Genomic DNA, 27,741 nt, shown 5'->3' on the forward strand with positions numbered 1-27,741 from the left:
ATGCCAGTAGGAATACAAAGGTGAATGTGTCATGGACCATTCCATCCAGAGACTCATTGCCTATTACAGCAGTTCTTGTACATTTTGCCTGTGCAAGTCACGTGACGTACATCATGCTTACGTTGGCTGCGCACCTGTGGGCGTTTTCTGATCTTCTTTAGGCTCTGACTTACATAAAAATAGACTTGTAACATAGAGCATGACCCAATTTATATTTTTAAAAACTCACATACAAATAAAAATAATAGAAAGATTTTAAAAAATAGACTTAAGTTGATTGCAATTTTCATTTCACATGTTGGGACTCCCCTTTTCTCATGTAATTCACTGATTTCAAAACTCCACCATCTGTTTGAAGTCTTCCCTATTCTCTTCAAACCCAGTAAATCAGCTTCTCCTCTGTTCTCTTGCGGGGGACTCTTGTTTCTCTACTGTGGCATTTATGTAGTTCTGTCTTGCATTACAGCCACACACACTACACCTGAGTGCCCAGTTCATTCCCCGGTCTCCCCCAGAGCACCAAGCACAGCACTTTCACTTTCTTCTCCACACAGATATCATTAAACACTTACCCAACTGAACTGCATTTAATTGTCTCCTTGGCCAGAACAGGAAGTAAATATGGGTGGGGTAGCTGAGCTCTAAGCAACTGGTCTGCACCTAGGAGAAAAGTGGAGAGGACTTTGGATCTTTCTAAACATATCCAACTGAACTCAGTGCACTCAGTCTCTCGAGGGGAAAACAAGAGTTGCCTGCAGCAAAGCGTTGGGAACAGGATCAAGAGGAACTTAGCCACTGGCACAGGAAAGTGAGTATGCTTAAACGAATGGTTTCTATGGATAATAGAGGGATGGTTATAAGGTTTTTCTGCCACATGAGATTTACAATGAATCTGGGTGTGGGTTGGAGCACGTGGTAGGGTTTATTGTACCAGTTTTTTTGGCGTCTGATCCAAAAAAGACAGAGGAAAAGAAAAGAAAGGAAAGTTTTTAAACCAGACCAGAACTCACAAGTAGCCTAGAAAATTGAGCAGCATGAGACATCCAATTAATATACACTACACTGGCAACAGGGCTTCCTTGAGAAGAATGATCTCCATTGAACTAATACTTACATGACTGGGACGTTGGGGAATTCATATCCACTCTCCCAGCCTCAGTTTCCTTTTCCAGAAGTTGAAAGAATTGGACTCAACGTTCTCCGAGAGACTTTTCAGCTCTGAAATTTTGTAACCAGATAGTATTGCTATTGCAAAATACCACGTGAAGCACTATGAGAGACACAAACATGAAAAACACACAGCCCTCACCCTCCATAGTGCCTAACCTCTTTGGGTCTTAGTTTTCTCATCTGTATAACCGAGCAGCTGTGAGGATTAAAGGAGATGTATTTGTAAAACACTGACTGCCCGGCACTTCATAAATGCCCTGTAACTGGTACCTAACATTATCTCTAAAACAGGATTAGTAAACTCATAGGGGTGTTGAGATGCTCACATGAGCTAATGGAGGCAAACGTCCTTTTTCAATGTTGACATTAGTGCATACATGAAGGATAACTCTATCGCATTTAATTTTTAGCAGCATGAATTCGATGACTTCAGCAGGCCCCACGGCCAATTCTGTGTTTGTGGTAACACCCCAAAACGGGTATCCTGTGATCCCAGGGGGCATGCCTCAGGTGTCCCTTTATCCAAGCAACCAGCCCCAAGTCCACGTAATTTCCAGGAGCCCACCTGGTTTGGAGCCATCTGTGACTGTGCAACCTGCCCAGAGAGCCTTGAAAGAAGGCAAAGCCTTAGGGGTAAGTGCTGTTTCCCTCTGCAGGCCAGCAGTCACAAACGGCTGGAGCTGGAGGAGTGACGAGGTTTGGAAATACAGAAACTCCAAATCTAGGAGTAGGGTTGGAGTTGACCCGGCCTTGCCAAACTCAGGTCTATTAGAAAGCTCAGCTGTGCAACATCACCAGGGCCTCTGCATGGGGCCTTGTATTTTCTGATTTAGGCATTTTAAGAAAGAAGAAGAAAAGCAACAAAAAAGCAGTAAGCTTGAACACTGCTCCTGTTGCCAACATCCATGTAGCCTGTGGAAGAAAGTGGGTCTAGTGAGCCAGAGGGTGGTATCTAAACCCAATGTGATCGAATGGAATTTTTGCCCAATAGACAGCCAACAAAACAAGAGTTCACAACAGTTGGCCCCCTGAAAGGCTGTCCTTGGTAGGGGAGGCCAGTTTCATTATGCAGCTGAATGATGACAAGCGTGGATTCTGATCCAGATGCCCAAGCTTAAATCCTAGCTCCACTCCAGTACATTGCTCATGGGAGTGTCAATCGATGCATCCCATGTGGACGGCAATTTGTATCTAGCAAATTTGCAAAATACCTAATAAGTCCCTTTCTGAGACATCATCCTCCAGATATGCTTGTGCACATGAGAGATGTGATATGTATGAGCTTATTCCTTGCAGCAAGTTGGTGATAACAAAGGATGGAAACAACCAAAATATTCATTAATATAATACTGGTTAAATCAATGTACATATCGTGCATCAAAAGAAGGAAATGGAGTGGAGCTATAAAAAGAACAAGGAAGCTCCTTATGTAATAATACGGACATAGTCCAAGATATATCATTAATGGAAGAAAATAAGGGGCAGATATTGCATATAATTTGCCACCCTTTGTACAAATTTCAGGAAATAAAATATTTGTGTATATATATACTACAAAAATATGTATGTTTATACATATATGCATATGTATGTATATACACCCTTTGTGCAAGACAATATCTATATTTGTTTCCCATGGCTGCACTAACAAAGTACCACGAATTGAGTGGCTTAGAACAACAGGAATGTATTGTCTCAGTTCTGGAGGCCACAAGTTCATAATCAAGGGTCCACAGGGCCATGCTCCCTCTGAAGGCTTTAGGAAAGAATCGATTCCAGATCTCCTAGCTTCTGGTGGTTCCTCAGCTTATGGCAACATAACTCCAATCTTGGCACACATGGCTTTCTCCTGTGTGCATGTGTGTCTCTTCACATGGCATTCTCTTTAAAAGGACAACAGTCATAGGATTAGGGGCCCGCCCTACTCCGGCATGCTTCCTATTACTTAATTATATCCACAGCAACCCTATTTCCAAACAAGATCACGTTCTGAGGTACTGGGGCTTGGAATTTCAACGTATTAATTTGGTAGGGGAGAGGCAGACACAAGTCAATCCATAACCATATCCTAAAGAAATAAGAGATGAGCACAAAGGTTTATCCACAAAGATGTTCATCACAGTGTTATTTATAATATGAAAAAATAGAAACAATTTTACCTGTCCAACATTTCTGTCCCAATTACTCCACGGAATATTTACATGATGGAATCTTGGCAGACCTTAAAAAATATGTTTGAAGAAAACTTAATACCCTAGGGATGTGTTGATGATGAAATATTAAGCTAATTATACAGAGCCATTTGTATTATCAATGTATATATTTGAAAAGAACAGAAAATTATACACCAAAATGTAAGCTGTTGTTTCCTCTGAGTGGGGAGAAATTATGGGAAGTTTTTATTTGACTTTTATGTTTTACATATGACTTTGTAACTAGGGAAACAACGGGTTTATTCATATAAAAAGGAGGCACAAAGGGGACGCAGGATCCGGCTTCAGAAACAAAGTTTTCGGTTTGTATCTCTCCTGCAGACCGTCCAGATCCTGATCGGCCTGATACACATCGGCCTCGGCTTCATCATGCTGACTGTCCTTTATGGGTACTATGTAGCTATCTCATTCTACGGAGGCTTTCCCTTCTGGGGAGGCGTCTTGGTGAGTAAGGAGAGTCACCATGCAAGTGAGCTCCCAGAAGTGTCAGCAGACTCAGGGCACCTTGTCAAGTTGAGCAGCTTTTGGCCTCCAGAAATCTCCCCTCCAAGACAGCACGTGTGTGAATCCAGCTCAGGTCTTGTTCACCAAGCGTATTTGTCTGCTTGGGCTGCCATGACAAATATCACAGACTGAGTGGCTTAAACCACAGAAATTTATGTCCTCACCGTTCTGGAGACTGGAAGTCCAAGATCAAGGTCTCAGCAGAGTTGGTTTCTTCTGAGGCCTCTCTCCTTGGCTTTTGGACGGCCGTCTTCTCTCTGTGTCCTCACATGGTCTCTGTGTGTCTGTGTCCTCATCTCCTCTTCTTATAAGAACTCTGATCATATTGAATTAGGACCCACCTTAATGATCTCGTTTAAACTTGGTCATCTCTTTAAGGCCCTATCTCAAAATACATTCACATGCTGAGGTACTGGGGGTTAGGACCTCAAAAGATGAATTTTGAGGGGACACAATTGAGCCCATAACACCAAGTGACAGCCCTGCAAGGCTCCATCCACCCAGACGGGGTGCTTTTTCTAATTGGCCCACCCCAGAGGTCAGGGAGCCTTCTTCTAGTTCATCAACCCACAGGGGGCATCTTTTTCCAATTCACACAAAAACACCCATCTGGAAAAAAGACGTTTGGGGAATAACCCTCAACTGTTCAAAGTAAGCCCACAGCCTGAGCTCCAGGAGAAAAATATTTCCCCCAATGGTCAAGAGTGACTGCCCAGCCACAGAGCAGTCATTAAGCTCTGAGGACTCAACCTAGAGTCCACAGATGGGCTTCAGAGTCCCTGTTTTAATAAAATATTTGCTATGTTAGATTTTTTTTTCTAGAAAAGTCCATAGCTTTCAGCAGATTCTCAGGGTGATCTGTGACTCCATAAAAGCTTAAGAACCAAAAGTCCTTTCTCCCCTCCAATCTCTTGCCTTTATGATTCTTTTGCATTCCCCCAGTGTCCTCTCCCCTACACACACCTCCACTCTCCGCTCCCCACCCCAACACACACAGTCCCTCCTTCTCCCTCTCCACCCACTGATTTCCTTTTTCTTCCTGCTGTTACACAGACTGTCCCTTGACTCACACATCTATCCGTGACTCAAATGCAATTTTTCCCACAAATAGCATAACTCTGGAGTAACCTAGATATCAGCCAAAGTCACCCTATCCCATGAGACTTAAATAAAATAGCCTAGAGATATCCTCCACCCTCACACTCACGCAACATCTGCAAAACGGCAGGGCTTACGTTCTTGGGAGCCTCCTTCTGAGCATCCTCCACTAAGGCTGTGGTCTTCTCTCTTCTCGACTCAGACTCAGACTTGGAACTCAGCCCCTATTCCTCCCCCAGACCCCATACCTGTGTGCATATGGCCAACTTTCATGGAGTTTGGGGCAATGGAAAGGACTGACACCACAGCTACATTGCTAATGAGTGTTAGATTCTAGTGAGTATTCTTAAGTGTCCAGTGGCTGCCCTGACATCTCAAACGCCTTGCTAGCCATCTCCCCTTCTGCCAGGTGGCTCAGCTCCCTCCAGCCCTGAGGGCCCTCCTCCCTTTTTTCTGCAGGGCATTTTTGTTCTCTGTTACCTTCTTGACTCCTGAACTATCCATTTCCTAAAGATCATTAATGTCTTCTTCCAGAATAAAGGCCCATCTCCCTTGGCACCTCAAAAGGACTGGCGGGGACAACAGAAGTCCAGCCTTCTGTTCCCTTCCTTCCTCATCCAGTCTCTATAAACAGAAGGGTGTAAGATCGAGATTTATTTTTCCACTTATAGGAAAAATGGCATTCCCCTTAGAAGGCATAAGCAGCTAGAGTAAGTTTCCATTGTAAAACCATCTGCAATCCACAGCACATGCATCCACCCTGAGTGGGAGGGGGGTATAGGGTGAGGGTTAAGAACACGGGGTCTGGAGTCAACTGCCTAGATTTGATTCCCAGCTCTGCTATTGAAATGGTCTTGGGTGAGTTATTTAAAAAATCTCTAAGCTTCAGTCTGCCCTTCTGTAAAGTGGGGATGATAATAGTGCTTGATGGGCCATCACGCAGTTAAATAAGGCAAGGTGAAAAAGACACTTCATGTGGCAGTGCTCAGCAAAGCTTTTATCAGACCATAGCTGATGCCCTCACAGACCATTGCAGTGACCCACCATCCACGAGGCCTGAGGAATACCAGTGTTGAAATAAATTCCCACGATCTACCTCATCATCCTCTTATTGATGCTCAGCATCCTAGAGACGTAACTTTTTTTGAGTGACTGAGGTATATAGGCAGGCAAGGACTAATGCTGGCCTTATATCTAAAAGCAGTGGGGAGGCTGGTAACCCTTTCCCTCCCCTCTCCAGAGCCCCCATGCCTGACTGCATCCTTAGATAAAGATGGGCAACCAACAAGATGTGCATGTGGGAAAATAAAAGACAAGGAGGGAAGTAACCTTTATTGACCACCTACTATGTATAGGGTCTACTAGGTGCAAGATATACCAACTGCCAGATGCAGGGCATCAATTATCTCATGACAATGACATTTAGGAAGACATGCAGCTTTTTGAATTTTTCAAGTGAGGAAATAAAGACTTAGAGAAATTAATAACTTACCCAAGATCACATGAGTTTCAAGCCAGGATTTAAAACCAGGTCTGCTGGGTCCTAAAATCTTGGTTTATCCCACTTCACTACCCTGTCTTGTGGTGCAAAACAGCTCACTCATGCATTCGTTCATTCATTCTTTTCCTCGTGTTGAGCTGGAGGTCCCAGCAGAGGAACCTAGTGTGTGCGAGAGAATATGTGTGGGACCAGAATCATGGAAGCCTGAAGATGGGTCCTAACCTTTGACCTCTTTCTAAACCCCCTCTCTCCTGTGCCAGTTCATCATTTCAGGATCCCTCTCAGTGTCAGCAGAAAATTATCCAAAATCTTCCTGCCTGGTAAGTCACATCTGGAGACTGGCCCTCCCAGCTGGGGACCCATAGGAGAGAGATGCAAGCCTGGGAAGAAGGTTAACACGCAACCCCTCCCTCATCCTTGTGCCTACTTATAACTAGACACAGGCACAGACACACAGGCTCGCCCCTACTCACATCCAGGACCATGTGAACCCAGCCAGAGTCACAAGGAGGAAAGAGTCCAGAGGATTTGGAGGAGGCAAGGGCAACACAGCCACCTTACTTAAAGCTTCAGAGTGTGGAGACACAGAGACAGGGAATAGCTTCCCTAACTGGGCCTTAGGGGAGGGGGTACAAAGCTTCCAGGGGCTCAGGGCGCCCCTCCAGCAGAGCAGAGCACAGAGTAGGCCTCCAGCCGTCTCTGTTGGGAAATCAGGGGAACCCAGGCACCTGCCTGCTTCCTTCCCTAAGGAATCCAGCCAAGTGAGCTCAGAAAATCAACACGGACAAGGCTTTGTGGTCCCCTAGCAATGGATCAAGAAAGTACCTCTGGGAGCCGGCCCGATGGGGTAGTGGTTGAATTCACGTGCTCAGTTTTGGGGGCCCAGGGTTTGTGGGTTCACATCCCAGGCCTGGACCTACATACTGCTCATCAAGCCATGCTGTGGCAGCATCCCACATACAAAATAGAGGAAGATTGGCACAGATGTTAGCTTGGGGACAATCTTCCTCACCAAAAAAAAGGAAAAAAGTAGAAAGTACCTTTGTTTCTCTCATGAGCAGGTGTTCTAGGGTAACAAGCCTCAAAGCAGCCAGGTCCCTAGGACCAGATGAAATCCATCTGAAAATCTCCAAAATGAAGCTCAAAATTCTGGGCATTATCTTTATGCACATGGCCCAGAATCATGGAGCGTCAGAGCCTGTCACCTCCCAGGACACTGGGGGTGAGCCTCCTGCCTATCTTCTACGGGATAAATGGGTTGAGTGCTTCCCAAAGATTATTCTTGGGGACACTTGTCCCACAAGATGCTCTATGACGATGGTTAGGTAGAGCTGGAAAATCTCTATTTTGTATTCCCCTCTGGAAGATCCATAATCCTTGTTAAAGGCTCTGAGAAGTCCTGCAGCAAAGACCTTTTTAACTTTGTTCAACCCAGCTTTTTTCAAAATTAATTTACCCAAAAATTTTTTTGCACAGAACACCTCTTTACTTGCTGCAGAACTAGGTTTCCGGGAAGCCACATTAAGAAACACTCATTGAGGCCGGCCCCGTGGTGTAGTGGTTAAGTTTGGTGCACTCCACTTTGGCGGCCCAAGTTCACAGGTTCAGATCCTGGGCACGGATCTACACCTCTTGTCAGGAATGCTGTGGCGGCAACCCACATACAAAACAGAGGAATATTGGCACAGGTGTTAGCTCAGGGCTAATCTTCCTCAAGCAAAAAAGAAAAAACAAAGAAAAAGATTGGCAACATATGTTAGCTCAGAGCGAATCTTCCTCAGCAAAAAAAAAAAGAAAGAAACATTTGTTGAGTCTCTGCTCATCTCACCTATGATCATTTTCTCTCCTACCCTGACCCTCTGTGTCTTCTTCAGCTGAATGGCAGCTTGGGCCTGAACATCGTCAGTGCAATCTGTTCTGTGATTGGAATCATACTCTTCATCACAGATTTGAGTCTCATCCACACCTATGCCTACCCTGACCATTTTCCTTACCCAGACACCTGGGGTGTGGTGAGTATGCCCCTCAACCCACGCTCCTCTGGGTTCCGACTTAGCTATATTTAGGAAATTGTTGGACAGGGCCCAACAACCAAGCTTCTTCACTGAGCACTGTAGGAAAAGGAGGTGCTGTCAGACTCAGAACAGAGTCTAAAGTCCCTGACCTGTAGCTTTGTTTCTGGGTTACTTTAAGCACGTGACTTTTCTTAGTCTTAGTTTCTGTCTTTGGAAAACCACACCTATCCATGACGTTGCTAGGAGAATTAAAGGCAATTACACATATGACGCATATGTACCCACCAACCTGTGCCCCTCCTCCATTCTTGCCTTTCTGCCCATTACTATGGAGAGGAGGTCAGCAAACATTTTCTGTAAAGGGCCAGATGGTAAACATCTAAGACTTTCAGGCCATCCAGGCTCAGTGGCAACTACTCAACCCTATCCTATAGCACAAAAGCAGCCACGGAAAATACACAAACAAATGAGCAGGGCTGTGTTCTGATAAAACTTTATTGAGAAAAGTAGGCAGCAGGCACAATTTTACCCGTGGACCGTAATTCATCAAACTGTGCTATAGACTGATGCTATCCAGTGGAAATAGCACGTGAGTTGCATACATGATTTTAAATTTTCTAGTTGCCACCTTTAAAAAGAAGAAAAAAATTTTGTGACAACATGGATGGTCCTTGAGGGTATTATGCTGAGTGACATAAGGCAGAGGGAGAAAGTCAAATACCGTATGATCTCACTCATAAGTAGAAAATAAAAACAACGACAAACAAACACATAGCAATGGGAATGGATTGGTGGTTACCATAGGGGAAGGGAGCAGTGGGGAGGGCAAAAGGGGAGATTAGGCTCACATGTGTGGTGATGGATTATAATTAGTCCTTGGGTGATGAATGATGTAATCTACACAGAATTTGAAATATATTATGATGTACATCTGAAAGCTATATATTGTTATAATCCAATGTGACTGCAATCAAAAAAAAAATTTAATTTAAAAAAAAGAAGAAAAAAAGAAATGGGTGAACTTAATCTTAATAACATTTTATTGAACCCAATATATCTGAAGTGTTGTCATTTCCACATGTAATCCGTGTAAAAAAAATTATTAATTCGGTATTTTGCGTTTCGGGCCTCAAGTCTTTGAAATCCAGTGTGTATTTCGCACTTACAGCACATCTCAGTTTGGGACTAGCCACATCTCAAGTGCTCAACAGCCAGACGGGACTCACAGGTACCAGGTGGAACAGGGCAGCCACAGATGAGTCCCATGTAAACGCAGTCTCTCCATCTGCACACAGAGGGCGTCCGCTCCCGGCCACTCAACGTTATCACTCCACTTCTCTCCCCTCTCCCTCGCCCCGCCTCTCTTCTACATCATCGACTGTCCCCCTTTACTAGAGCTTTTCCATCTGCATATAAACATGCTTTTGTTTCTTCCATCTTGAGAAACAATCCAACCAACCTTCTACTTTCCTACTTTCCTGCCAGCTACCACTCTATTTCTCTGGTCCTCCTTTCAGAGAAATCCTTAAAAAAATTGTCTACACTCATTGTCTCCCATTCTCTCCTCTCCTATTCTCTCTTGAACTCACTCTAATCAGACTTTCAGCCTCATTTCTCCAAACACCAAGTCTGCTCAAGGTCCGCACTCGTTTCTCCTGTTTGGTGGACTTCGTGTGGCTTCCAGGCTCCACCCTGGGGCTGGTTCTCCTCCACCCTTGCTGGTCGCTCTCTTCTCTGTCTCCTTTGCTGGTTCTTCTCTCTTCCCCAGTCTCTTAGGCCCAGTCCCAGGTCCGCTTCTGTTTTCTCTGTACGCTCACTGCCTTGGCGTTCTCACAGAGAAACAACTTCTCTAGGACAATGACTCCAAAGGCAGAGCTCCAGCCAAAACCTCGCTCCCAAACTCCAGTCTCTTGTATCCAACTGTCCACTCAACATCTTGAAATTAACACATCCAGATCTGATCTCCAGATTTTCCTTCCCAAACTTTGTTTCCTTGTTTCAGCTAATGGCAACTCCGTCCTTCCAGTTGCTCGGGACAAAACCTTGGCATAATCGTTGACCCCCTTCTTTCTGTCACACCTCCCAGCCAATTCTTCAGGGAATCCTGGTGGTTCTACCTTTAAAATACATCCAGAATCCAGCCATTTTTCACCAGTCCCTCCATTATCACGCTGGCCCGAGCCACCACCACCTCTCAGCTCAGCCACTGCAGCAGCCACCAAAATGCTCCTCCTGCTCCCACCCTAGTCTCCTTGCAGCTGTTGTTAGCACAGCAGCCAGAGTGACCCTTTTTGAAATGTAAGGTCACATCACTTATCTGCTCAAAACCTTCCGCTTCTCCTATTTTACTCAAAAAAAAAAAAGCCAACATCCTTACAGTGGCCTAAAGATGCTGGTCCTCTGGTGCCCTCTGCTCCCAGGCTCTATACCGACTTCTGGCTCTCCACACTTGAGCCACACCAAGCTCCTTGATGTTTCCTCGAAAACCCTAGGCATGTTTCCATCTTCAGACCTGGAATGTTCCCTCAGCTACCCGCAGAGCTCCCTCCCTCCCTCGCCACCTTCAGGCCATGGCTCAGGATTCACCTTCTCAATGAGGCCCGCCCAAATGACCCAACACCGTACCTAAAGTCTCAAGCATCGCCCCGCACTATCCCAGAATCCCAACTCCCCTTCCCCTAATCCACTTTTCCCATAGCTTTAAACATCTAACAAACTCTACAATTGACTCGTCTGTTTCGTTTCATGCTTACTGTCTGTCTCCTCCCACTAGAATATAAGCTTCCTAAGGGCGGAGATGTTTTTCTGTTTCATTCACTGCCATATCTCAAATGCCTAGAACTGTGCCTGGCACATAGCTGACACTTCATAGACATTTGTCAAATGAATATACGAACGCACCAGGTATGGCTTGTACTGCATACATGGTAGCTGTTAACTGTTACCTATATTTGATCAGACTGTCCTTCCCAGGACTTTTCTCTCCAAGATTCCTAAGAAAAGCCTCTCCCCAGAGAACCTGTGGACCAACTTCATGTCATTTATCAAAAGTACCTTGAGTTCCTCCCCTCCTGGAAACATTTTATGGATTCCAGTTGCTTTAGGATTAAAGTCCACATTCCTCAGCCAGGTGTTCATTGCTCCCCAGAGATTTGGTTCCAACTCCCTGTGCCCTACAGCTCACTTCCCTTCTAATCCTTTACTCACCCTGACCTCCAGCTACTCCCCTCCAGTGAGAGAAGCAAGCACTGAAGAACACTCCGGTCTTTTCCTACTGGGAAAGCACGGACCAAGGAGGCATGAATTGCCCAGTGTAAGAAATGAGGGAGCTCCTCCTGGTTGAGGAGCTAAGGAGGGAGAAGTGGGGGAGAGATTTAGGAAAGATTAATTTCAGCAGGCCAGCCAATGCCCTGAAGTATAAAGATCAGTAACTTTTGAGTCGGAAAACTTGGCTTCTAATCTCAGTTATGGCAATGTCTGATCTTAGAGAGACAATTTTCCCCATCCTGGCTGCCCCCGACCTGACCAAGGAGGACTGGGCTTCATCAGAACTTTGCAAATGATGACCCAAGAGATGGGGCACTCCAGGAGCTCAACGAGCATGAATCATTGCCCATCGAATTATAAATACCAAAGCTCTTGGGGGAACCCTTTTTCTTGGAAGGTCTTATTGATGAAAGAATTTTATTGTTAAAAATACATTTGGAAAGGACCAGTAGAATGAGTAAAGGCCCTTCTCCCCTAAGCTTCTGAGATTCATTGACTAAGAAGACATCCTCATCCTGCCCTTCCCTTTGCCTTGGACACCCTCTCCCTCCTCTATCCTCTCTAAGTCTTCCAGTAAAAATTAACCTCCCTCCTCGGTGCCCCTAAGGCACTCTGTGGGGCTCTTTTATAGCTCTCATATGCTAGAAGTGAATATAATGATCTACATCTGTATCTGTCTCCCTCGCTAGATTGTGCCTCTCACGATGCTCTTCTTGGCCACTTGTACCAAACAGAGGTTTAATAAATGCTTGCTAAAGTGAGAGGGAGGAGAAGGAAATGTACTAAGGAGAGGTCTCTCCAAAAAGGAGAATTCTTTGAGCAGTGGACTGTCTCCAATGCCATTTTAAAAATTATAATTCACAAACATTTATTTGGTACCTATTCTGTTCTGAGTGCTTTTACACTCATATTTATTATCTCAGGTAATTGGAATCCACATGGCTACTTGGGTCATTCATCCCTTGTCCTTTAAGATTAAAATGGGTTCTACTCAAGCTCTCCCCCCAGATGCAGGGTGAGGCCCCATTCTCCTGGGCATTTTTGCAGAATAGCAAGGTGACAGCTTAGATTTCTCCTGGTCCTTAGCATCTACTACTGCTGAACTAGTTCAATTTCAGAGTCCTATCACTAACTCTTTTTCCCAAGCTAAAGACAGCCCCAATTACTTCCCTCCACAAAACGCCACTGTCATAAGCCAAGAAGGTTGTCTCAGTGGCCGACTTTCTCTAAAGATTCAGAGAGATGGAGGGTTATATTAAAGCCTAGGAAACTACTGATGACTGAAGATTTGACGTCCCTATCACGTAAACTCTTAATTTCTCTCGGGACGCCTGTTTCTGCAGGGTCCACCTTCCCATCATGTTGTTCAGTCACATCTTTCTCCTCTAACCATCTCACTTTTCCCTCTGTGGCTTGTCCGTGCTCCCAACTTTCTATTTGCTTCCTACACAGAACAGTTTTACTGTTTCAGTGTCGACTCCAGAGCACACCCTCAGGCCTCATCCCCTTACCTGAAGCAAGGTATTATGATGTTTTCCTAAACAGTGACTCCTTTTTCTCTTGGAGGAGCACTGGTAGTAAATGCTAAAATAACAATTCTTTTACAAACACACTTGACCCTCACAAAAACCCAGTGAGATAATTTCCTGATGAGGCTGAGATGAGGTTGGGGGAGTTCCTCAAAGCCATGGTGATGATCCATTGCAGTGCCAGACTTCAAGCCAGACCTGGAACTCCCTGGCCAGCACTCATGTCCTCCCCACCTGTTCTGGTTCCAGACCCCTGGATCAGCTGTTTCTGCTGTGCTGCTCATCTTCTGCATTCTGGAATTCTGCGTTGCAAGCACCTCTTCCCACTTTGGCTGCCAACTGGTCTGCTGTCAACACAACAACGTGAGTCCTGGGGGCTCCTCAGCAGGTGGAAAATGCCCCAAAGGGGGTGGAGACTAGAGGGGTTTTCATGCTTCCCTTTCCTGCCCAGGAGTAGGAGGAGTCCCGCAGTGTCTAGAGGCCTCCACGCATGCCTGGTCCTCCTTACACCCTTATTCATGGACCTACTGTGTGCCTGTGTTTTCTAGGTGGGCGTCGTCTACCCAACTGTTTGTGTGTCAAACCCAGTGGTCATCCCAGAACCAGCGAACCCCCCGTCAACTTATTCCAACCTGGTCCAGGTCTCCAAATAAGCAAAGCCAAAGGTTCTAGAAGCATCTTTCACTGGGACCAAATGAAGATGTCCCCTTTCTGGGCTACTGAATCCCAAGTTCTTCTTTCCCTTACATTCTAAGGGATATGTCTTTCCAACTGCATGCATCTGGACTTCATTCAATTCAGCATGGTAAATCGTGCTGTTCCTCTATTAAAAAGGAGACAGGAATTTAAAGTGGATTTTAGCAAAGAGGTCTTCCCTGGGGGGAACATGGGGTCTTTGTGTGTACATATTCCTGTGCTTACCTGTGTGAGCTTGTGGGCTAGAGGAACAAAAGTCTATACAACCCAAGCTTCATCCTTCTAATCATTCATTCGTTTAATAAATATGTACTAAGCATTTGATATGTTCAAGACTCTACTCATGGCAGGAGGAGGGTGAACACAACAAAGTCCTTGACCTCGAGGAACTTCTGGCCTCACAAGAAAGGACAACATGCAAGTAATTTTCTCTAACACAGGGCAGATGTGGGGATGTGCAGAGAGAGAACAGAGATGGATATTATTTATTCTGGCAGGGATGTGACAAGGAACAGCGGAAGCAGGGAACAAGCCTGGTTAAGGAAGCAACATTTGAGTGGGGCATTAAAGGAGAACAAGGGGTTTTTTTAGGGCAATTAGGAACAACACTGTTGGGAACACCATTGGGGAGGGTGAGTCATCCACTAAAATGATCAATCCTTTTGTCCTGCTACCACTGATGCAATAGTACTCGTGAATATACCCTATTCTCACCAAAGTCACCAATGCGCTCCAAGTTGCCAAGTTCAATGGTTCTGCTTCCATCCTTATCTTTCTTGACCTCTGCAGGATTTGACCCCACAAACCACTCTCTCCTTAAAACACTATCGTGGTTCTGTTCCAGCTTCTCCACATGCTCTCCTAATTTTCCTACATAAGCCCATCTCTCTCCTCTTGCCCCTAAAGTGTTGCTCTCCAATATGGCACTGCCCTTGGCCCTCTTTGCAGTCTCTGTGCTCAAGCTCCTCTCTTGGGAGTTTGAGATTCAAATCTCAAGTGAGATGGTGAGATTCAAATGTACAGTCAGTGCACAAAACCACTGCAAAGTGATTATACCTCTTTTCATCAGGCCCTGGGTCCCAGGACTCATCACCCTTGAATTTGAGATTTCTCGTAAAATCCTGGTTGATATGCCTGCCCTCATCTTCTCCACTTGGCAAGTTCAAGTTCCACTTCCACAGGGAAGCTGTCTTAGATTCCCAGCCAGAAGCATCCAAGTGAAAAGCAGTCTTGTGGAGGGAGAAGGGAGGGTGCAAAATGTGACCTGGCAGTGATGACATTCAGAGTTTAACTTTGAGGATTTCTTTTTCATCTTGACTGAAAAAAGTTCTGATTTTTGTATGGTGGCTAAAAAATAATAGAACTGTGACTTTATGTTTCATAGTAATTTATTCACACTTGCAATATTTACAGCTCCTCCATAAAAACATTGGGGCAATACATTGGGAAATATGTTCAGTCTTTAGAAGGGGCATTATGATGTGAGGGGTTATGTCACATCAAGGAAAGACACGTGCTTCCCAGGACCCCCCACCCCAATGCCATGCTATGACCCACACCACCCTGACTTTTCCTTCCCAGAAATCTTACTGCCCACAGTTTGTACCATTTGTATAGATTTGGTCTCCCTGAGTGTAGACACAATGTCTTCCTTAGCTCCTAGCCCTCCTGCCTGGCTCAGGATAAGCCTTGGTAGATAGCAGCTGTTCACTGAATATTTCCTAGAATGAAAAGTATCCTCTTATTTCCAGGAAAGAATCCCTTCCATATCCATTCATTCAGTCATCCAGCAACATAAAGTACCTGCTGTATGCCAGGCTCTGGGTACACAGTGGCAAATGAAGCAGATACAGTCCCTGCCCTTCTGGCAATTACATACCAGAGTGTGAAACAGGCAAATCATGTGATGAGTTAAGCAATGAAAAGTGATGGGGAAAACACATAGGATGCTCATATAGACATTACTAGGGAAGGGGAAGAGGGGCAGAGTTTTTGAATGGAAGTCTTCTCTAAAGAGGAGATGCGAAGGAAAAGAAGTACCTAGCCACACAGAAAGTACAGTAAAAACTACTCCAGGAAGAGGGAACAACCTGTGCAAAGTTGTTCAATCAGGGAAGAGCTTCAAGTGTTCAGGGAACTGAAGAGAAAGGCCCTGCAGATGGAACGTAGTGGAGGAGACACAGAATGTCTCACGAAGGGACTGGAAACTCAGGCAGCAGCCACATAACAGATGCAGATTTTATTCTAGAGCTAAAAGCCATTGGATGGCTTTAGCAGGAGAGTGAGGTAATCTGGTTTATGGTTGTGAAAGATCACTCTGCCTGCTTTGTAGGGAAAAGAGTGGAGGAGAGTGAAGGCAAGAAGCGGGGAACCCAGGAGGAGATTTAGTGATAGTCCAGGACAGGGGCTGACAAACTAAGGTCTGTGGACCAAATCTGGCCCACTACCTGTTTTTGTAAATAAAGTTTTATTAGAACACAGCCATGCCCACTTGTTCACAAATGGTCCCTGGCTGCTTTGGTGCTATAACGGCAGAGTTCAGTGGCATGACAGAGACTATAAGTGCTGCAAATCCTAAAAAATTTACTATCTGGCCCTTTACAGAAAAGTGTATCAACCCTGGAGATCGACGGTGATGATGATGATAAAATCATTGTCCTTTGTCTACCAGAATCTTGATGGTACATGATCCTTACGGTGGGAAAGAATTTACTGTGATCCGCCCACCCTCTCTTGCCCTTGGTAATCAGAGACTCCCCATGTGAAACTAGTTAAAATGGGAGCTGTAAGCACACAACCATGGTTAGGGGAAGCGGAACGGGATGTAGGTGCCCAATAACTACTTGTTGAATGCCTGGACTAGGTAGTGACAATGGAGACAGAGAGGCAGGTTTGGGACATGATTCAGAGGTGAGACTCTAGGGCTCATGGACGGTGTGGGGGAGCAGAGGAAGAGGAGGAAATTGAGGGCAATGCCAAGGTTTCTGGCTCAAGTAACTGAGTGAACAGCCATTTCCTTAGACGGGGAAGGCTGGAGTAGGAAACGGTTTCAGTAGAAAAACCAAGATTTCAGTAATATTGCCCTCAAGAACTTATAGGAGCATAGCATGTCAGAGGTGGCCAAGAAATTAAAGGTAGCTTTCATTTGATGCTTCAATATTCTCTGTAATTGCCCCATCTTTACAATATCAGCATCACCTGGGATCTTGTTAAACATGCAAATTCTTTGGCCCCACCCCAGACCTACTAATTAGAAACTCGGAGGGTCGGGTTCAGCAATCTGTGCTTTACCAAGTATGCTGGGTGATTCTGATGCTCATTCAAGTTTGAGAACCTCTGCTCAACCGTATCTTCTCAAATGATTGTTCCTTCTAGTTTTGAGCACCTTATATGGCGGTGTATATTATGGTGGTGTGTCCAAAGACAGCCCACTCCATCCTTAGACAACTCTACTGAGAAGCTCTTCCAAAGAATGAACTACATCTAAGTGGAAATCCACATGAGATGCTCCCCAAGTTATCACCTAGGAGATAAAAAGATGACCCTTCCTCTTTAGACTTGAGCAATCAACTTACCGGCTAAGACTCAGTCCCAGCCCATCCACTTCCTACCAAAGCTTTTCAGAGGCCCAAGACCCTCACCCTCCCTTTGATCATCTGTTCTCTCCAATTCCCATCCAGGTGAGGCTACTGTCAAATACACTTTGTATGCCTCATAAAGTTAAATCAGCAACCAGGAGTCGATAGAAAGAGGCTGTACACATGTCGAGGCCAATGAAGGCAGGACCAGCAAGATTAGACTTTGCCCAGGTAAAAGACCAATAAAACAACATACAGGACTACTGCCCGAGCCAGTCCAAAGCCTGCCAGAAGTCAAAGAATAGCCCCCACCTTCCACTATTGAGCACCACACAAGGATGCAGGTGCTCAATAAGTATCGTTGAATGGACTCAATCTTCTGAAAAAAGAAGGAATTAACATTTATTGAGTCCGTAATATCTACTAAGTTATTCTGCCCAATGCCATTTCATCTGCATTATCTCATTTCCTATTCAAACAATACAGAGTGGCATTATCTATGTTTTAAGAACAAGAAATATGAAAATCTGGGGCTCAGAAAGGGTAGATAATTTGCCCAAGTCCACACCACTAGTAATTGGTGGAGCTGGATTCGAATCCAGGTCCTCTGCCTCCAAAGCCCATGCTCACTGGCCACCTCATCCTCTCATGTCCGCAGTGCTGGTCCCAGGACAGAAAGAAAGCATGGGATGATGGTAAGGATGATAAAGTCACTGTCCTTTGTGTTCAGTACTAGGATCCTGATGTTCCAATCTACTCACTCATGGTGGGAATGAATTGGCTGGGATCCACCCACCCTCTCTTGACCTTGATAATCAGAGGCTCCCCTGGTGATGGGAGCTACAAGTGTATGACCATGGTTAGGGGAAGGGCTCTATTCACACAAATAGGGCTTGACAGGCAATAAAAAGGGTAGAATAAATAAACATGAACCATGATGCACCCACCCATCTCTAATGGGACTGGGTTATAGGCTTCAATAAATATTATTCAACAAAACACAAACACAAACCAGCCAGGAAATAAACCAGATGGTCAATGAACAGTCAGGCAATAAGGAGTGTTTCCTCCACCAGTCATCAGCCCCACACAGCGAAGGGCAAACACCAATAGGGCAGAGGAAGGTGAGGCAAAGAAATATGCCTGCAATGGTTAACTCTGTGACCTCCTTTTTCACTGAATATCCCTCTGCCTCAATGATCCCGTCTTCCACCTCATCTGCATCACTCTGCCATGGTTACACATTAACCTGGTCATTTTCACAACTGCACCTCCTCCATAAGCTCAGTTTCAATGTTCCTCTCTCCAACCCCCACTTCCTATCTTTCCAGCTCACCAACTCAAGTCCTATAGTCCTCAATTCCAACAGGACCTACAACCCATCAATCTCCCACGTTTTCAGTGTCTCCTACTCCCTCTCGCCATCACTCAGCTTCATGGTTCACTGTTACAATCACTCTCAACATTTTTGTCACCTTCTCACCTCAGTGTACTGTCTACAAAATCCCAAACTTTGCTTAACTCAACCAACTGCCTATCTAGTGCCTGACACAACTGTCTAGACGTTCTACTTCCTTTCCCTAATCTATGCTCTCTCCAAACCTCCAGACAACTATTTCATATCTTATCTTCTCTCTGCAAACCCCAATACCTCCTCCCCAATTCTCACCTAATGAGCTTGCTTCCTGTTTCCCCAAGTGCACTCAGAAGAGAAGTACAAGCCCTGACCAAAGACGAGATCTTTCTGTACCCATAGCCTGCCTTCCCTCCAATTACTACAGAGGAAACATCCAGGCTCCTTCCACCTGGCACCAGATTCCACCCCTCTCATCTACTCACTCTCTCCCACATCATAGTTTTTCACAATCTGTTGAATTATACCCAACAGCATACAAACATGTTGTCATTTCTCCCCTCTGAAAATGAAACCCTCTTCGGACCCCAGAACCACCTAGAGATGCTGCCCTGTTTCTCTAATACCCTTTACAGAAAAGATCTCCTCAAAATAATTTCTGCTTCTATCTTGAATTCCAAACCACGCTTGATCTTGGATTTAAATTTCTGTTATTGATAAGCTACCCAGTCTACGGCATTTATGCTAAGACAGTCATCAGCACAAGGATGAGATTTAAAGCCAGGAGACTGGATAACATCATCAAGGGAGTGAGACTCAAGTCCTGAGTCCTGGGAAATTCCAATGTTTAGAGGTCAGGGGAAATAAAAGGATTCTGAGAAGGAACAGATAGCCATGTAGGGGAAACCCAGAAGATTCTGTGAATATGGGATCCTGCACAAAAATGAAAAAAGGTTTAAAGGGAGGGGCATGACCAAGTGAATTAAGTGCTGTTGATAAATGAAGTAGATTGAGGACTGAGAACTGGCTATTGGACTTAGCAATGTGGGGTCATGAGACTTTGACAAGAGTGGTTTTGGTGAACAGATGTAAAAACCTCACTAGAGTGAGCTCAAGAGAGAGGGGAAGAGAGGAATTGAAACATCTCCCAACTACGTCATCACTCACAGTCTGGCTATTTGTCTGTCCCCAGCCATAACTTGTACTATAAATATCCAACAATGGTTATATTCTGTCTTGCCAACTCATTGTCAACTTCTAGAGAACTTTGTATTACAGCATCTAACGGACCATCTGGCCCACAGCAGACACTCATTAAACATGTGTCAACTGCTTACTCAATGTAATTTATTGGTTTATAAGACCTTAATGGCCCACTTCTAGATCTGCTAATCTCTCAAAGAAAGACTTTGAAAGGAGTTCCCATGGAATCCCATTCCATCCAAGGCCGTAAATACTCTGAGGAGCAAATGAACTCAACTTGGAAGCCAGAGAATTAACCATTGTTTGGCTCTTAAACGAACCTGCAAAGAGGACTTTGTTGCTTCAAAGAGAAACTGAATTTTCCCCCTTCATCAGGAGTTTTCAGACCGCATTTCAGAGGCCCACAGAACCTGAAGAAGGAACATTCAAAGGCCCACCAGGACTACAAGGTAAGACTTCTATGAATTCTTCTGCATGTCTCTCACCGAACCTGGATCACATCAGGAGAGACCTGGAACCTAGACAGCCCTTGGAACTGTCTCTGGGGAGCAGCGATGAGGCAGGGGTCCACACATTGCCTTTTTATAAAAGCATTTGAGATAGACTAGTGTACTCCAACAAGACAGAGCTTACAGCAACCTAACCTTGGAGATATAGAGTTTGGCCAGGTGGGAGATAAGTGAGGAGTCAGGACGGGTTCTCAAATCTAGTTTTTACCTCTGCAGGGACACAGCAATCTTAAGATAGACGGCTGGGAACCCTGCAAGGCATCTTCTGGCTCACCCTCTCCTACCTCCATCAAGTCCAGCCGCAGGCACCTCATGATTGGGTTTATTTAGGACCTCAATCTAGAACTGATAGCAAGGCTTCTGATAGAACCACCTCCCTTTGTTCTGACAGTAGGTGGAACTGAAGGGCTCTCAAGAGTGTCCATCACAGGACTCAGCTGCTGTGCCAATCGCCAGGTCTACAGTTGTGTTGTTTTTCACATGTATGAGAAGGAAGGGTGCTCTGAAAAGAGAAGGCAGAAATATCCCATATTTTTTCTATCGTGAAGCAGAGTATAACATTTAGCACAGTATTCATTGTGAAAACTGAGGGCGGACAGACCTGGGTTCAAATCTCACGTCAACGTGTCCTAACTGTGTGACTGTGACCAAGTTACTTAAGCTCTCTTAGCCTCAGTTATGTGAAATGCGAAACAAAAAGGAGTCGCTGACATCTAAGGTCTTTAAAATGGCTTTTAATGGGAAGCCGTTAAGGAGACGGGTCTCCTGTATATTGTCATTGGGCCAGAACTTTTATACTAGGTCAAGAGAAAAATATTTTAAGAATCCTGCAGGAAACCTGCAGTTCATTACAGTGAAGGATTTGGCCTCACTCTAGCTAGACTTAGCAATCAATTATGGTTAGCCAAGAAAAGTTTCTGCTGCCAAGCCCAATTAACATTCTTTGCAATACAAATCTCCCTCTTTTGCCTTTATAAGCTCCCTATCACGTACTCCCTAGCGGGACAGTATTTGATTTGCTACCCAAATCTGTCTACCCCAAATTGCAGTTCTTTGATCTCAAATTAAACACCTCTCTGCCTCTCACTTTGGTTCTTTATTTTTAGGTTAACAGTTATTTCGTCTGCAAAATGATCACAGCAATAATCTATGGCTGGAGGAACTCCCCGATATCTACAGGACTTTGAGTCATAAACACCTATGGTTGCTGTAACTGTTACTGAAAACCACCCCCACGGAAAACCTGCTCTTCCTTTGAGAAAGCAAGGAATGAGCTCAAGGTTCAAGGCAGAAGTGGCCCACGCTGCCTGCCACGATCTCAGTTTACACTGCCAAACATCCCATCGTTCATGTCTCCTGGTCGATAGAGCATTCTCTCTGAGAAATGAAAATATAGTGAAATGAAGATAGCTGGCAGAAAAAAAATAAATTTGAGTCTCAGATCCACTACCATGAGTTGCTCTGCATAGCCTCCCATTCCGCAACAGTCCTTGGGTCCAATCCAAAATTCCCAGGAGAGAGAAGCTACCAGCACAGTTGAGGATAGTTGTTCATCCCCAGGCCAACCAGCTGCGGCCAGGGCAGGGGGCAGGTTGTATACTGGCTCAACACAAGCTTGACATAAGAGAAGCCATTTTTGTAGAAAGGGAGCCATGTTGTAACTATGGATAACCTCTAAGTAATTAACCCAGCTGGACATACTCTGGCTTGCGTGTAGGCTAGATAGTAAATAACTAAACTACACTGGCCTACCTCATCAATGACAGCTGAAATGTCTGGTGTGGCATATCCCCAGCGTACAGCACCAGATGGCGTGGAGACCCCCCCCCCCCCACCAGCCCCATCTGCAGCAACAGATGGTCAACATTCTGGACCCCATCCTCTATAGCCCATTAGCCCTATATAACTGCTTCAAGATTCTGTATTCTCTTTAAGATGGTTCTTTAGAGAAAAGCCCACCATCTTCTGATTAGCTGGCTTTTCACTTAATAAAAGTCTTTTCTCTACCACTGTCTTGCCTCTTGACGGATTGGCTTTCATCTGGTGGTGAGCATGGCAACAGACAGAGAGGTAGCCTCTGCTCACTCAGAAAACTAAAGCAGGCCAGTCGAAATATCAACCTCAGGGACCTAAACAAAACCACTACCCAGATTGTAAACAAAGGGCCTACAAGGACTAGGTAGCCCCATGAAACCTAGTTTTGCAAACCCAAACTCACAAAAAGAAAACAGCAGATCCCAAGAATACGGACTACAAGGAAGGCAAGAAGCTTATTTTGTATAACATGCTGGTGATTTTTATTTTAATGAATACAGAACTAAAGATAAGAATGGGATACACTGCATTATTCATTTTATCAGAGGAGGAAAATTTTATCTTCTAAAGTGTTTGGTGGCAGTTGTAACATCACGATCAAGCAGAAGATTGGACCCGACCATGTACCCGGCATTATTGACCCAGGTAACATCCACATCATCCAGCCCAGGAGTTCTGTGGCTTCTGGAAGCCATAGACAGGCAGCCTTTGAGGATGACCACTTACTCAACCTCAGCAAGAACGACCAAGGGTGATGCAGAAAGAGTGAACTTACAGAAGCCACTCATGCAGAATCCAGTGGGAGTGAAAGATGCACAGAGTCAACCCACTGTGCTCCAATATCCAGCAGGAATGGCCAGTTTGCAGCCCCCACCTGGAGCATCCACTACTCACTGGCAGCTACGGATCTCCAGGCTCTGCTTAGGGACCCTCAGAATCTTCTGAAACTTATCCCTGGGCCAACGTACACCTTGAACCAGTCACAATGGAACGTGTCATTTGGATCATTTCCTCCTATTTGATCCAAAGAAATTCATAAATGAGGAGGACAGAACATTACAGGTGAGCATGATTTCTTTTTCTCCCCAGTTTGGGTCACTTCATAAGCCCACCTTGAGTGCACTTGGCTGAGGAAGGGAATGGATGTAGAGAGCAAAGGACAGAGGGTAGGTGGCAGTTTCTGGAGGCTGGACCCAGGACCACCCCACAGAGGCCAGCCCCTCTCTTGCCTCCCTCCTTCTCCCCAGTCACATCTGCGGTCTTTGAGGGAGAATATAAAATTGATAAAACCTCCCGTCTAGCTATCAGGGGCAGGCGCATCAAAAGTTTCATTGAAACAACCATTGGCCAGAAGTCAGTCTGTTGAGGTTTCAAGGCCAGGTGGATTTTCTGTGTTGCCTCAGGCATACCCCATTCCCTCCCTGGGCCTCCACTGCCTCATCTTTCAGAGAAGGTCTAGCCAGCTGCTCTCTTAAATTTCTTCTAGCTCCAATGTTTTGTGATTTCCTCTTCTTCCCAGGGAGGTTCCTGCCTCTTTCCTGCCTCTTCCATTTTCATTTGGTACTTTGAAAAGCTCAATTCAATTCCATTTATGAGTCAGAAAACAGATTGTCCTGCACCCCACTGGACACCTGGCCAACTCCTAGCATGGGGCCTGGCATGGGTTCAACCTGTATGCATTCAACATGGCAGGACTCTGCGAGGAGCTGAAGATTCAGAGATGGGCGAGACACCTGGAGGCAGCTGGGATAACATAGCACCAAACCGTGGGTGCTTAGTGCTGGTCTCAGAATCTGCACATTTCCATCCTTCCTGCTGTGCCTCATTCTTAAAGGGTCAGTGTAGCTAGTTAGGTCCCCCACCTAGGGGGTTGCTGATGTGAGAGATGAAAAGGCCACCATAAAGAAACTGATTGCTTCAGTAGCTATCGCCACAACAGGAAAACATAACAACTATGAACCCTCAGTGGCACATGATGAGAAGCATTTATTTTTGCAGAGCAGGTCTCCCAATCTGATCTTGATGAGGATTATTTTGGGCTGGTTACTTTTGAAAGCTGCAGACAGGAAGGAAACTCTGAAGGGTGGAATTTGCTTGCCCTTTGATGAGAGACATTTGCATTTATGATGGAAGTCTCCATCTGTGGGGGTGTCTCCCTCTCTGCACCAGGAGGAAGCGGGGATGACCTGATCTCTAGAAATTCTTAATGGGGATGGCAAGGACTTAAGTCTGCATAATAATCTTACCCTTGTTTACTGCACTTGTCTGGTAACCTCACGTGACTGATCCCCCCCACCACCAACATCCTCCTTTGTCTTTAACTGAAGATGATATTTAAGGAGATGGCTTCAACCATTTACTTAATCCGATCTGATTCTTATCTAAAGTTATAGGACCACCCAATAACCAGACCCCACCTGCACTAACACCATTTTAGCGACGTTTTTTTACATATTCTTTCCTTTGTCTTGTAAAGAGATAACTCACATACCTATGCCTTAAATTTAGCTCTAACCCTCAACACATTGCAGCTCTTACTGCCCGTGTGTCCTGTCCCCATGCAGCCGCAGCTCTTTACTGCCCATGGGTCCTGTCCCCATGCTATTCCACACTATTCTCTGAATAAAAGAGCACTACTGCCAGACCTTGAGAGTCCAAGAAATCTTTCTTTCAACTCCTCAGCTCGCCAAGCCCACATCAATCTGGGTGTGGCAGGACTTGCCAGTGTGTTTGGGTTCTGCTGAGGATGAGGTAGATAATCTTGGCCACCGTCTCCCTCACATGTAGGGGACCTCAGCAGTGACAACTGGGCTGACTCGGCTTTGCTGCCTGTGTCTCAGCCTCCAGCAAACTGGCCCGGACATGCTCCATGGCAGTTGCAGGTTTTCAAGAGAGAACAGCAGCAGGCGATGTCTCCTGGGGCCTCAGGTCAGAACTGGCACATGACCACATCAGCTGTATTTTACTGGCAAAGTAAATCCCAAGGCAGCCCGGATTCAAGGGTTTGGGAAATAGACTCCAGCTCTAGCTGCGAGAGGTGTGGGTACATGGAGGGGTCAAGAACGAGGGCCGTTTTTGCAATCAACCATCCACACTCTTCCATCCCTGGTTAAGCTAAGAGCTGGCACAGGCTGTGCCCTTCCCAACCACCTCCACGCCATTTTGAGCCCACAGGTCACGTGTCATCTCCTGACTTTGCACGGAGGCCTCAGGGGATATTTTGATGAGAACTTGAATCCAGAAACTGATGCCCAAATTCTCTGTGCATGTGCCCCTCGAATACCACTCCGTGGGCGTACACACTCACACTCACACATGCTGACACACTCAAGTATACTCACACATGTCCACATCCCCACACACTCAGATTCCCATATACATTCATACACACACATGCTCACACACCGCACACACTCACATACACCCACATTCACATACACTTTCACACACTGATGCATGCTCACACGCTCACATACCTCACACACACACTCATGCATGCACACACATTCCTGCACATGCTTTCCCATGCTCACATACCCTCACACATGTTCACACCCACACACACATTCTCTCACTGACACACCCTCACACACACGTTCTCATACAAGCACCTGCACACACTCCTTCCTACACCCACACACTCTGCCCCTGCCCCTGGGAAGCTGTGGACTAACCCCCGGCCCCTCTTATCTAACGTCAGACCAGTTCAAGTGGAAGAAATTCGGGCAGCCTCCTGGTGACTCCGAGGCTCCCGTCCTTGGCTGCAGGAGAGTGAAGGCCCGTGTGGACCCCACTCCCAGCTCTGACACCAACAGGGGGACCCCGGCAGGCGACTTGCTTCTCTGGGCCTCAGTTTCCCATTCTGTAGATTGAAGGACGGGACTAGACCCTCTTAGGGGCCCCTTGTGGCTGGAGGCCAACGATTCCACCAGCAGCCTCTTCAGCCCCATCAGTCAGTCCAGATGGGTGGAGGCCTCGGAGCCGGGAGGAACTTAAGAACTTCCCAGAGGCAGCAGCTCACAGGAGGAGTGGATTTCCAAGCCCCACACAAATAGCAAGACTTTCACACGAATATGTGTGAACTCAGGAGAGGCAGCTGCAAGAGAGCAGAGGCAGCGGGGAGTGAGCAGCAGCGGGCACGGCAGTGGTGGCAGCCCGGTGAGTACCTGCTGCCCTTCCAGGAGCAGTGGCCCAGGCAGCCCGGTCCCTGGGGTGTAACAGGGAAGCAGGGCAGGGGAACATCAGATCCCAGGCGAGGAGGGAGGAAGAGACCACGGGGCAGAGAAGGTTGCCACCCGTGGGTCTCCCCCCACCTGTCACTAAGAGGGGGCAGGACAACTCCCAGGGCCATCCCCACTACTGGCCTCCCACTGACAGGGACCGGCCAGCTCAGACCCCACCAGCCCCACCGCACAGGTGGTGGGAGTAAGGGAGCGGCGTCTGTCTTCTGTCCTCAGAGCCAGTCACTGAGATGACTCAGATTTCCCATAGAGACCCCAGGACCCTAACCATCCTCCCAGAAAATGGAGTCTTCCTCTCCACCCACTCCCATGCGACCCCAGGTGGGGCAGAAAGGTGACTGCAACCCAGAAGCAGGTGCCCCGGCCCTTCCCTCCTCCAAGGGAAACAGAAGGACCTGTCAGGGATTCTGAGCTTGAAAGGGGTTTAGGGGCAAATACTGGCTCACCGCTCATTTATAGGTGGGGAAACGGAGGCCCAGAGAAGAGAAGGGGCTGTCCCCAGCCCAGGTCCTCAGTGGGGGTGGGCACCAGAGCAGAGTGGAGCCCCGCTGAGGGGCCAGGCGGTGGACAAGGTCCAGTCTAGTGGCTTTTGGGACGGGAGAGGCCTGCCCTCCTCCACCATGTGTTTGCATCTGTTGGCGTCCTTTCCAGGCCCACAGGGCAGGTCTGGGCCATCCTGGAAGGGCTGGGATGGGAGGAACCCAGACGGCCTCCTGTCAGCCTGATGCCACAGGGTCAGATCTAGATAGAGGGGCGAATTCCTGCCTGACTGGCAATGTGGGGGAGGGGGGAACCAGGAAGCAAGGCTGCAGACAGGGGAGGTACACAGAGCATCTTCGGAAGCCTAGAGCACCTCACCTCCCACCAACATCACAGCCACCCCTTTGACGGATGGGGAAACTGAGACCCAGAGAGGTGAAGCAACTTGCCCAAGGTCGTGCAGCTGATTAAGCTCGCAGGGTGATGGGGTGGGTTCTCCCCAGGCTAACCCCGGAGCCTAGGACCTTAACCACTAAGCAAAGCTGCCTCCTCCCAGAGGTGCAGAGGT

The 27,741-nt window shown here is 46.3% G+C and overlaps 1 protein-coding gene and 1 pseudogene across 4 annotated transcripts; both read left to right on the forward strand.

Moving 5' to 3' along the window:
- The first annotated feature begins 583 nt into the window (after nucleotides 1-583).
- Nucleotides 584-14,312, forward strand: LOC103553465 (membrane-spanning 4-domains subfamily A member 8-like). Of its 4 annotated transcripts, none has more exons than XM_008524052.2 (7): nucleotides 584-808; nucleotides 1,581-1,803; nucleotides 3,705-3,827; nucleotides 6,747-6,806; nucleotides 8,361-8,498; nucleotides 13,547-13,660; nucleotides 13,846-14,312. In XM_008524052.2, exons 2-7 carry the CDS (start codon nucleotides 1,585-1,587, stop codon nucleotides 13,948-13,950), a joined length of 759 nt encoding a protein of 252 aa, XP_008522274.1. In that variant the 5' UTR covers nucleotides 584-808; nucleotides 1,581-1,584; the 3' UTR covers nucleotides 13,951-14,312. The 4 variants fall into 4 exon arrangements, with proteins under 4 accessions (XP_008522274.1, XP_070420135.1, XP_070420134.1 ...); XM_070564033.1 differs by having other exon boundaries at nucleotides 685-808; nucleotides 1,584-1,803; XM_070564034.1 differs by lacking the exon at nucleotides 6,747-6,806 and having other exon boundaries at nucleotides 677-808.
- Nucleotides 14,313-22,824: 8,512 nt separating this feature from the next.
- LOC139074649 (membrane-spanning 4-domains subfamily A member 18-like) lies at nucleotides 22,825-26,227 on the forward strand (annotated as a pseudogene).
- Nucleotides 26,228-27,741: the final 1,514 nt, after the last annotated feature.

The sequence above is a fragment of the Equus przewalskii genome, chromosome 11 (genome assembly GCF_037783145.1).
Source record: "Equus przewalskii isolate Varuska chromosome 11, EquPr2, whole genome shotgun sequence".
Taxonomy (NCBI): domain Eukaryota; kingdom Metazoa; phylum Chordata; class Mammalia; order Perissodactyla; family Equidae; genus Equus; species Equus przewalskii.

Bases quoted from the DNA above. Each gene is read 5' to 3' on its own strand.
- LOC103553465 (XM_008524052.2), top strand. From the start codon at position 1,585: ATGAATTCGATGACTTCAGCAGGCCCCACGGCCAATTCTGTGTTTGTG. The intron at 6,807-8,360 runs GTAAGTCACATC...TGTCTTCTTCAG, and splicing joins ATCCAAAATCTTCCTGCCTG to CTGAATGGCAGCTTGGGCCT. The intron at 13,661-13,845 runs GTGAGTCCTGGG...TGTGTTTTCTAG, and splicing joins TCTGCTGTCAACACAACAAC to GTGGGCGTCGTCTACCCAAC.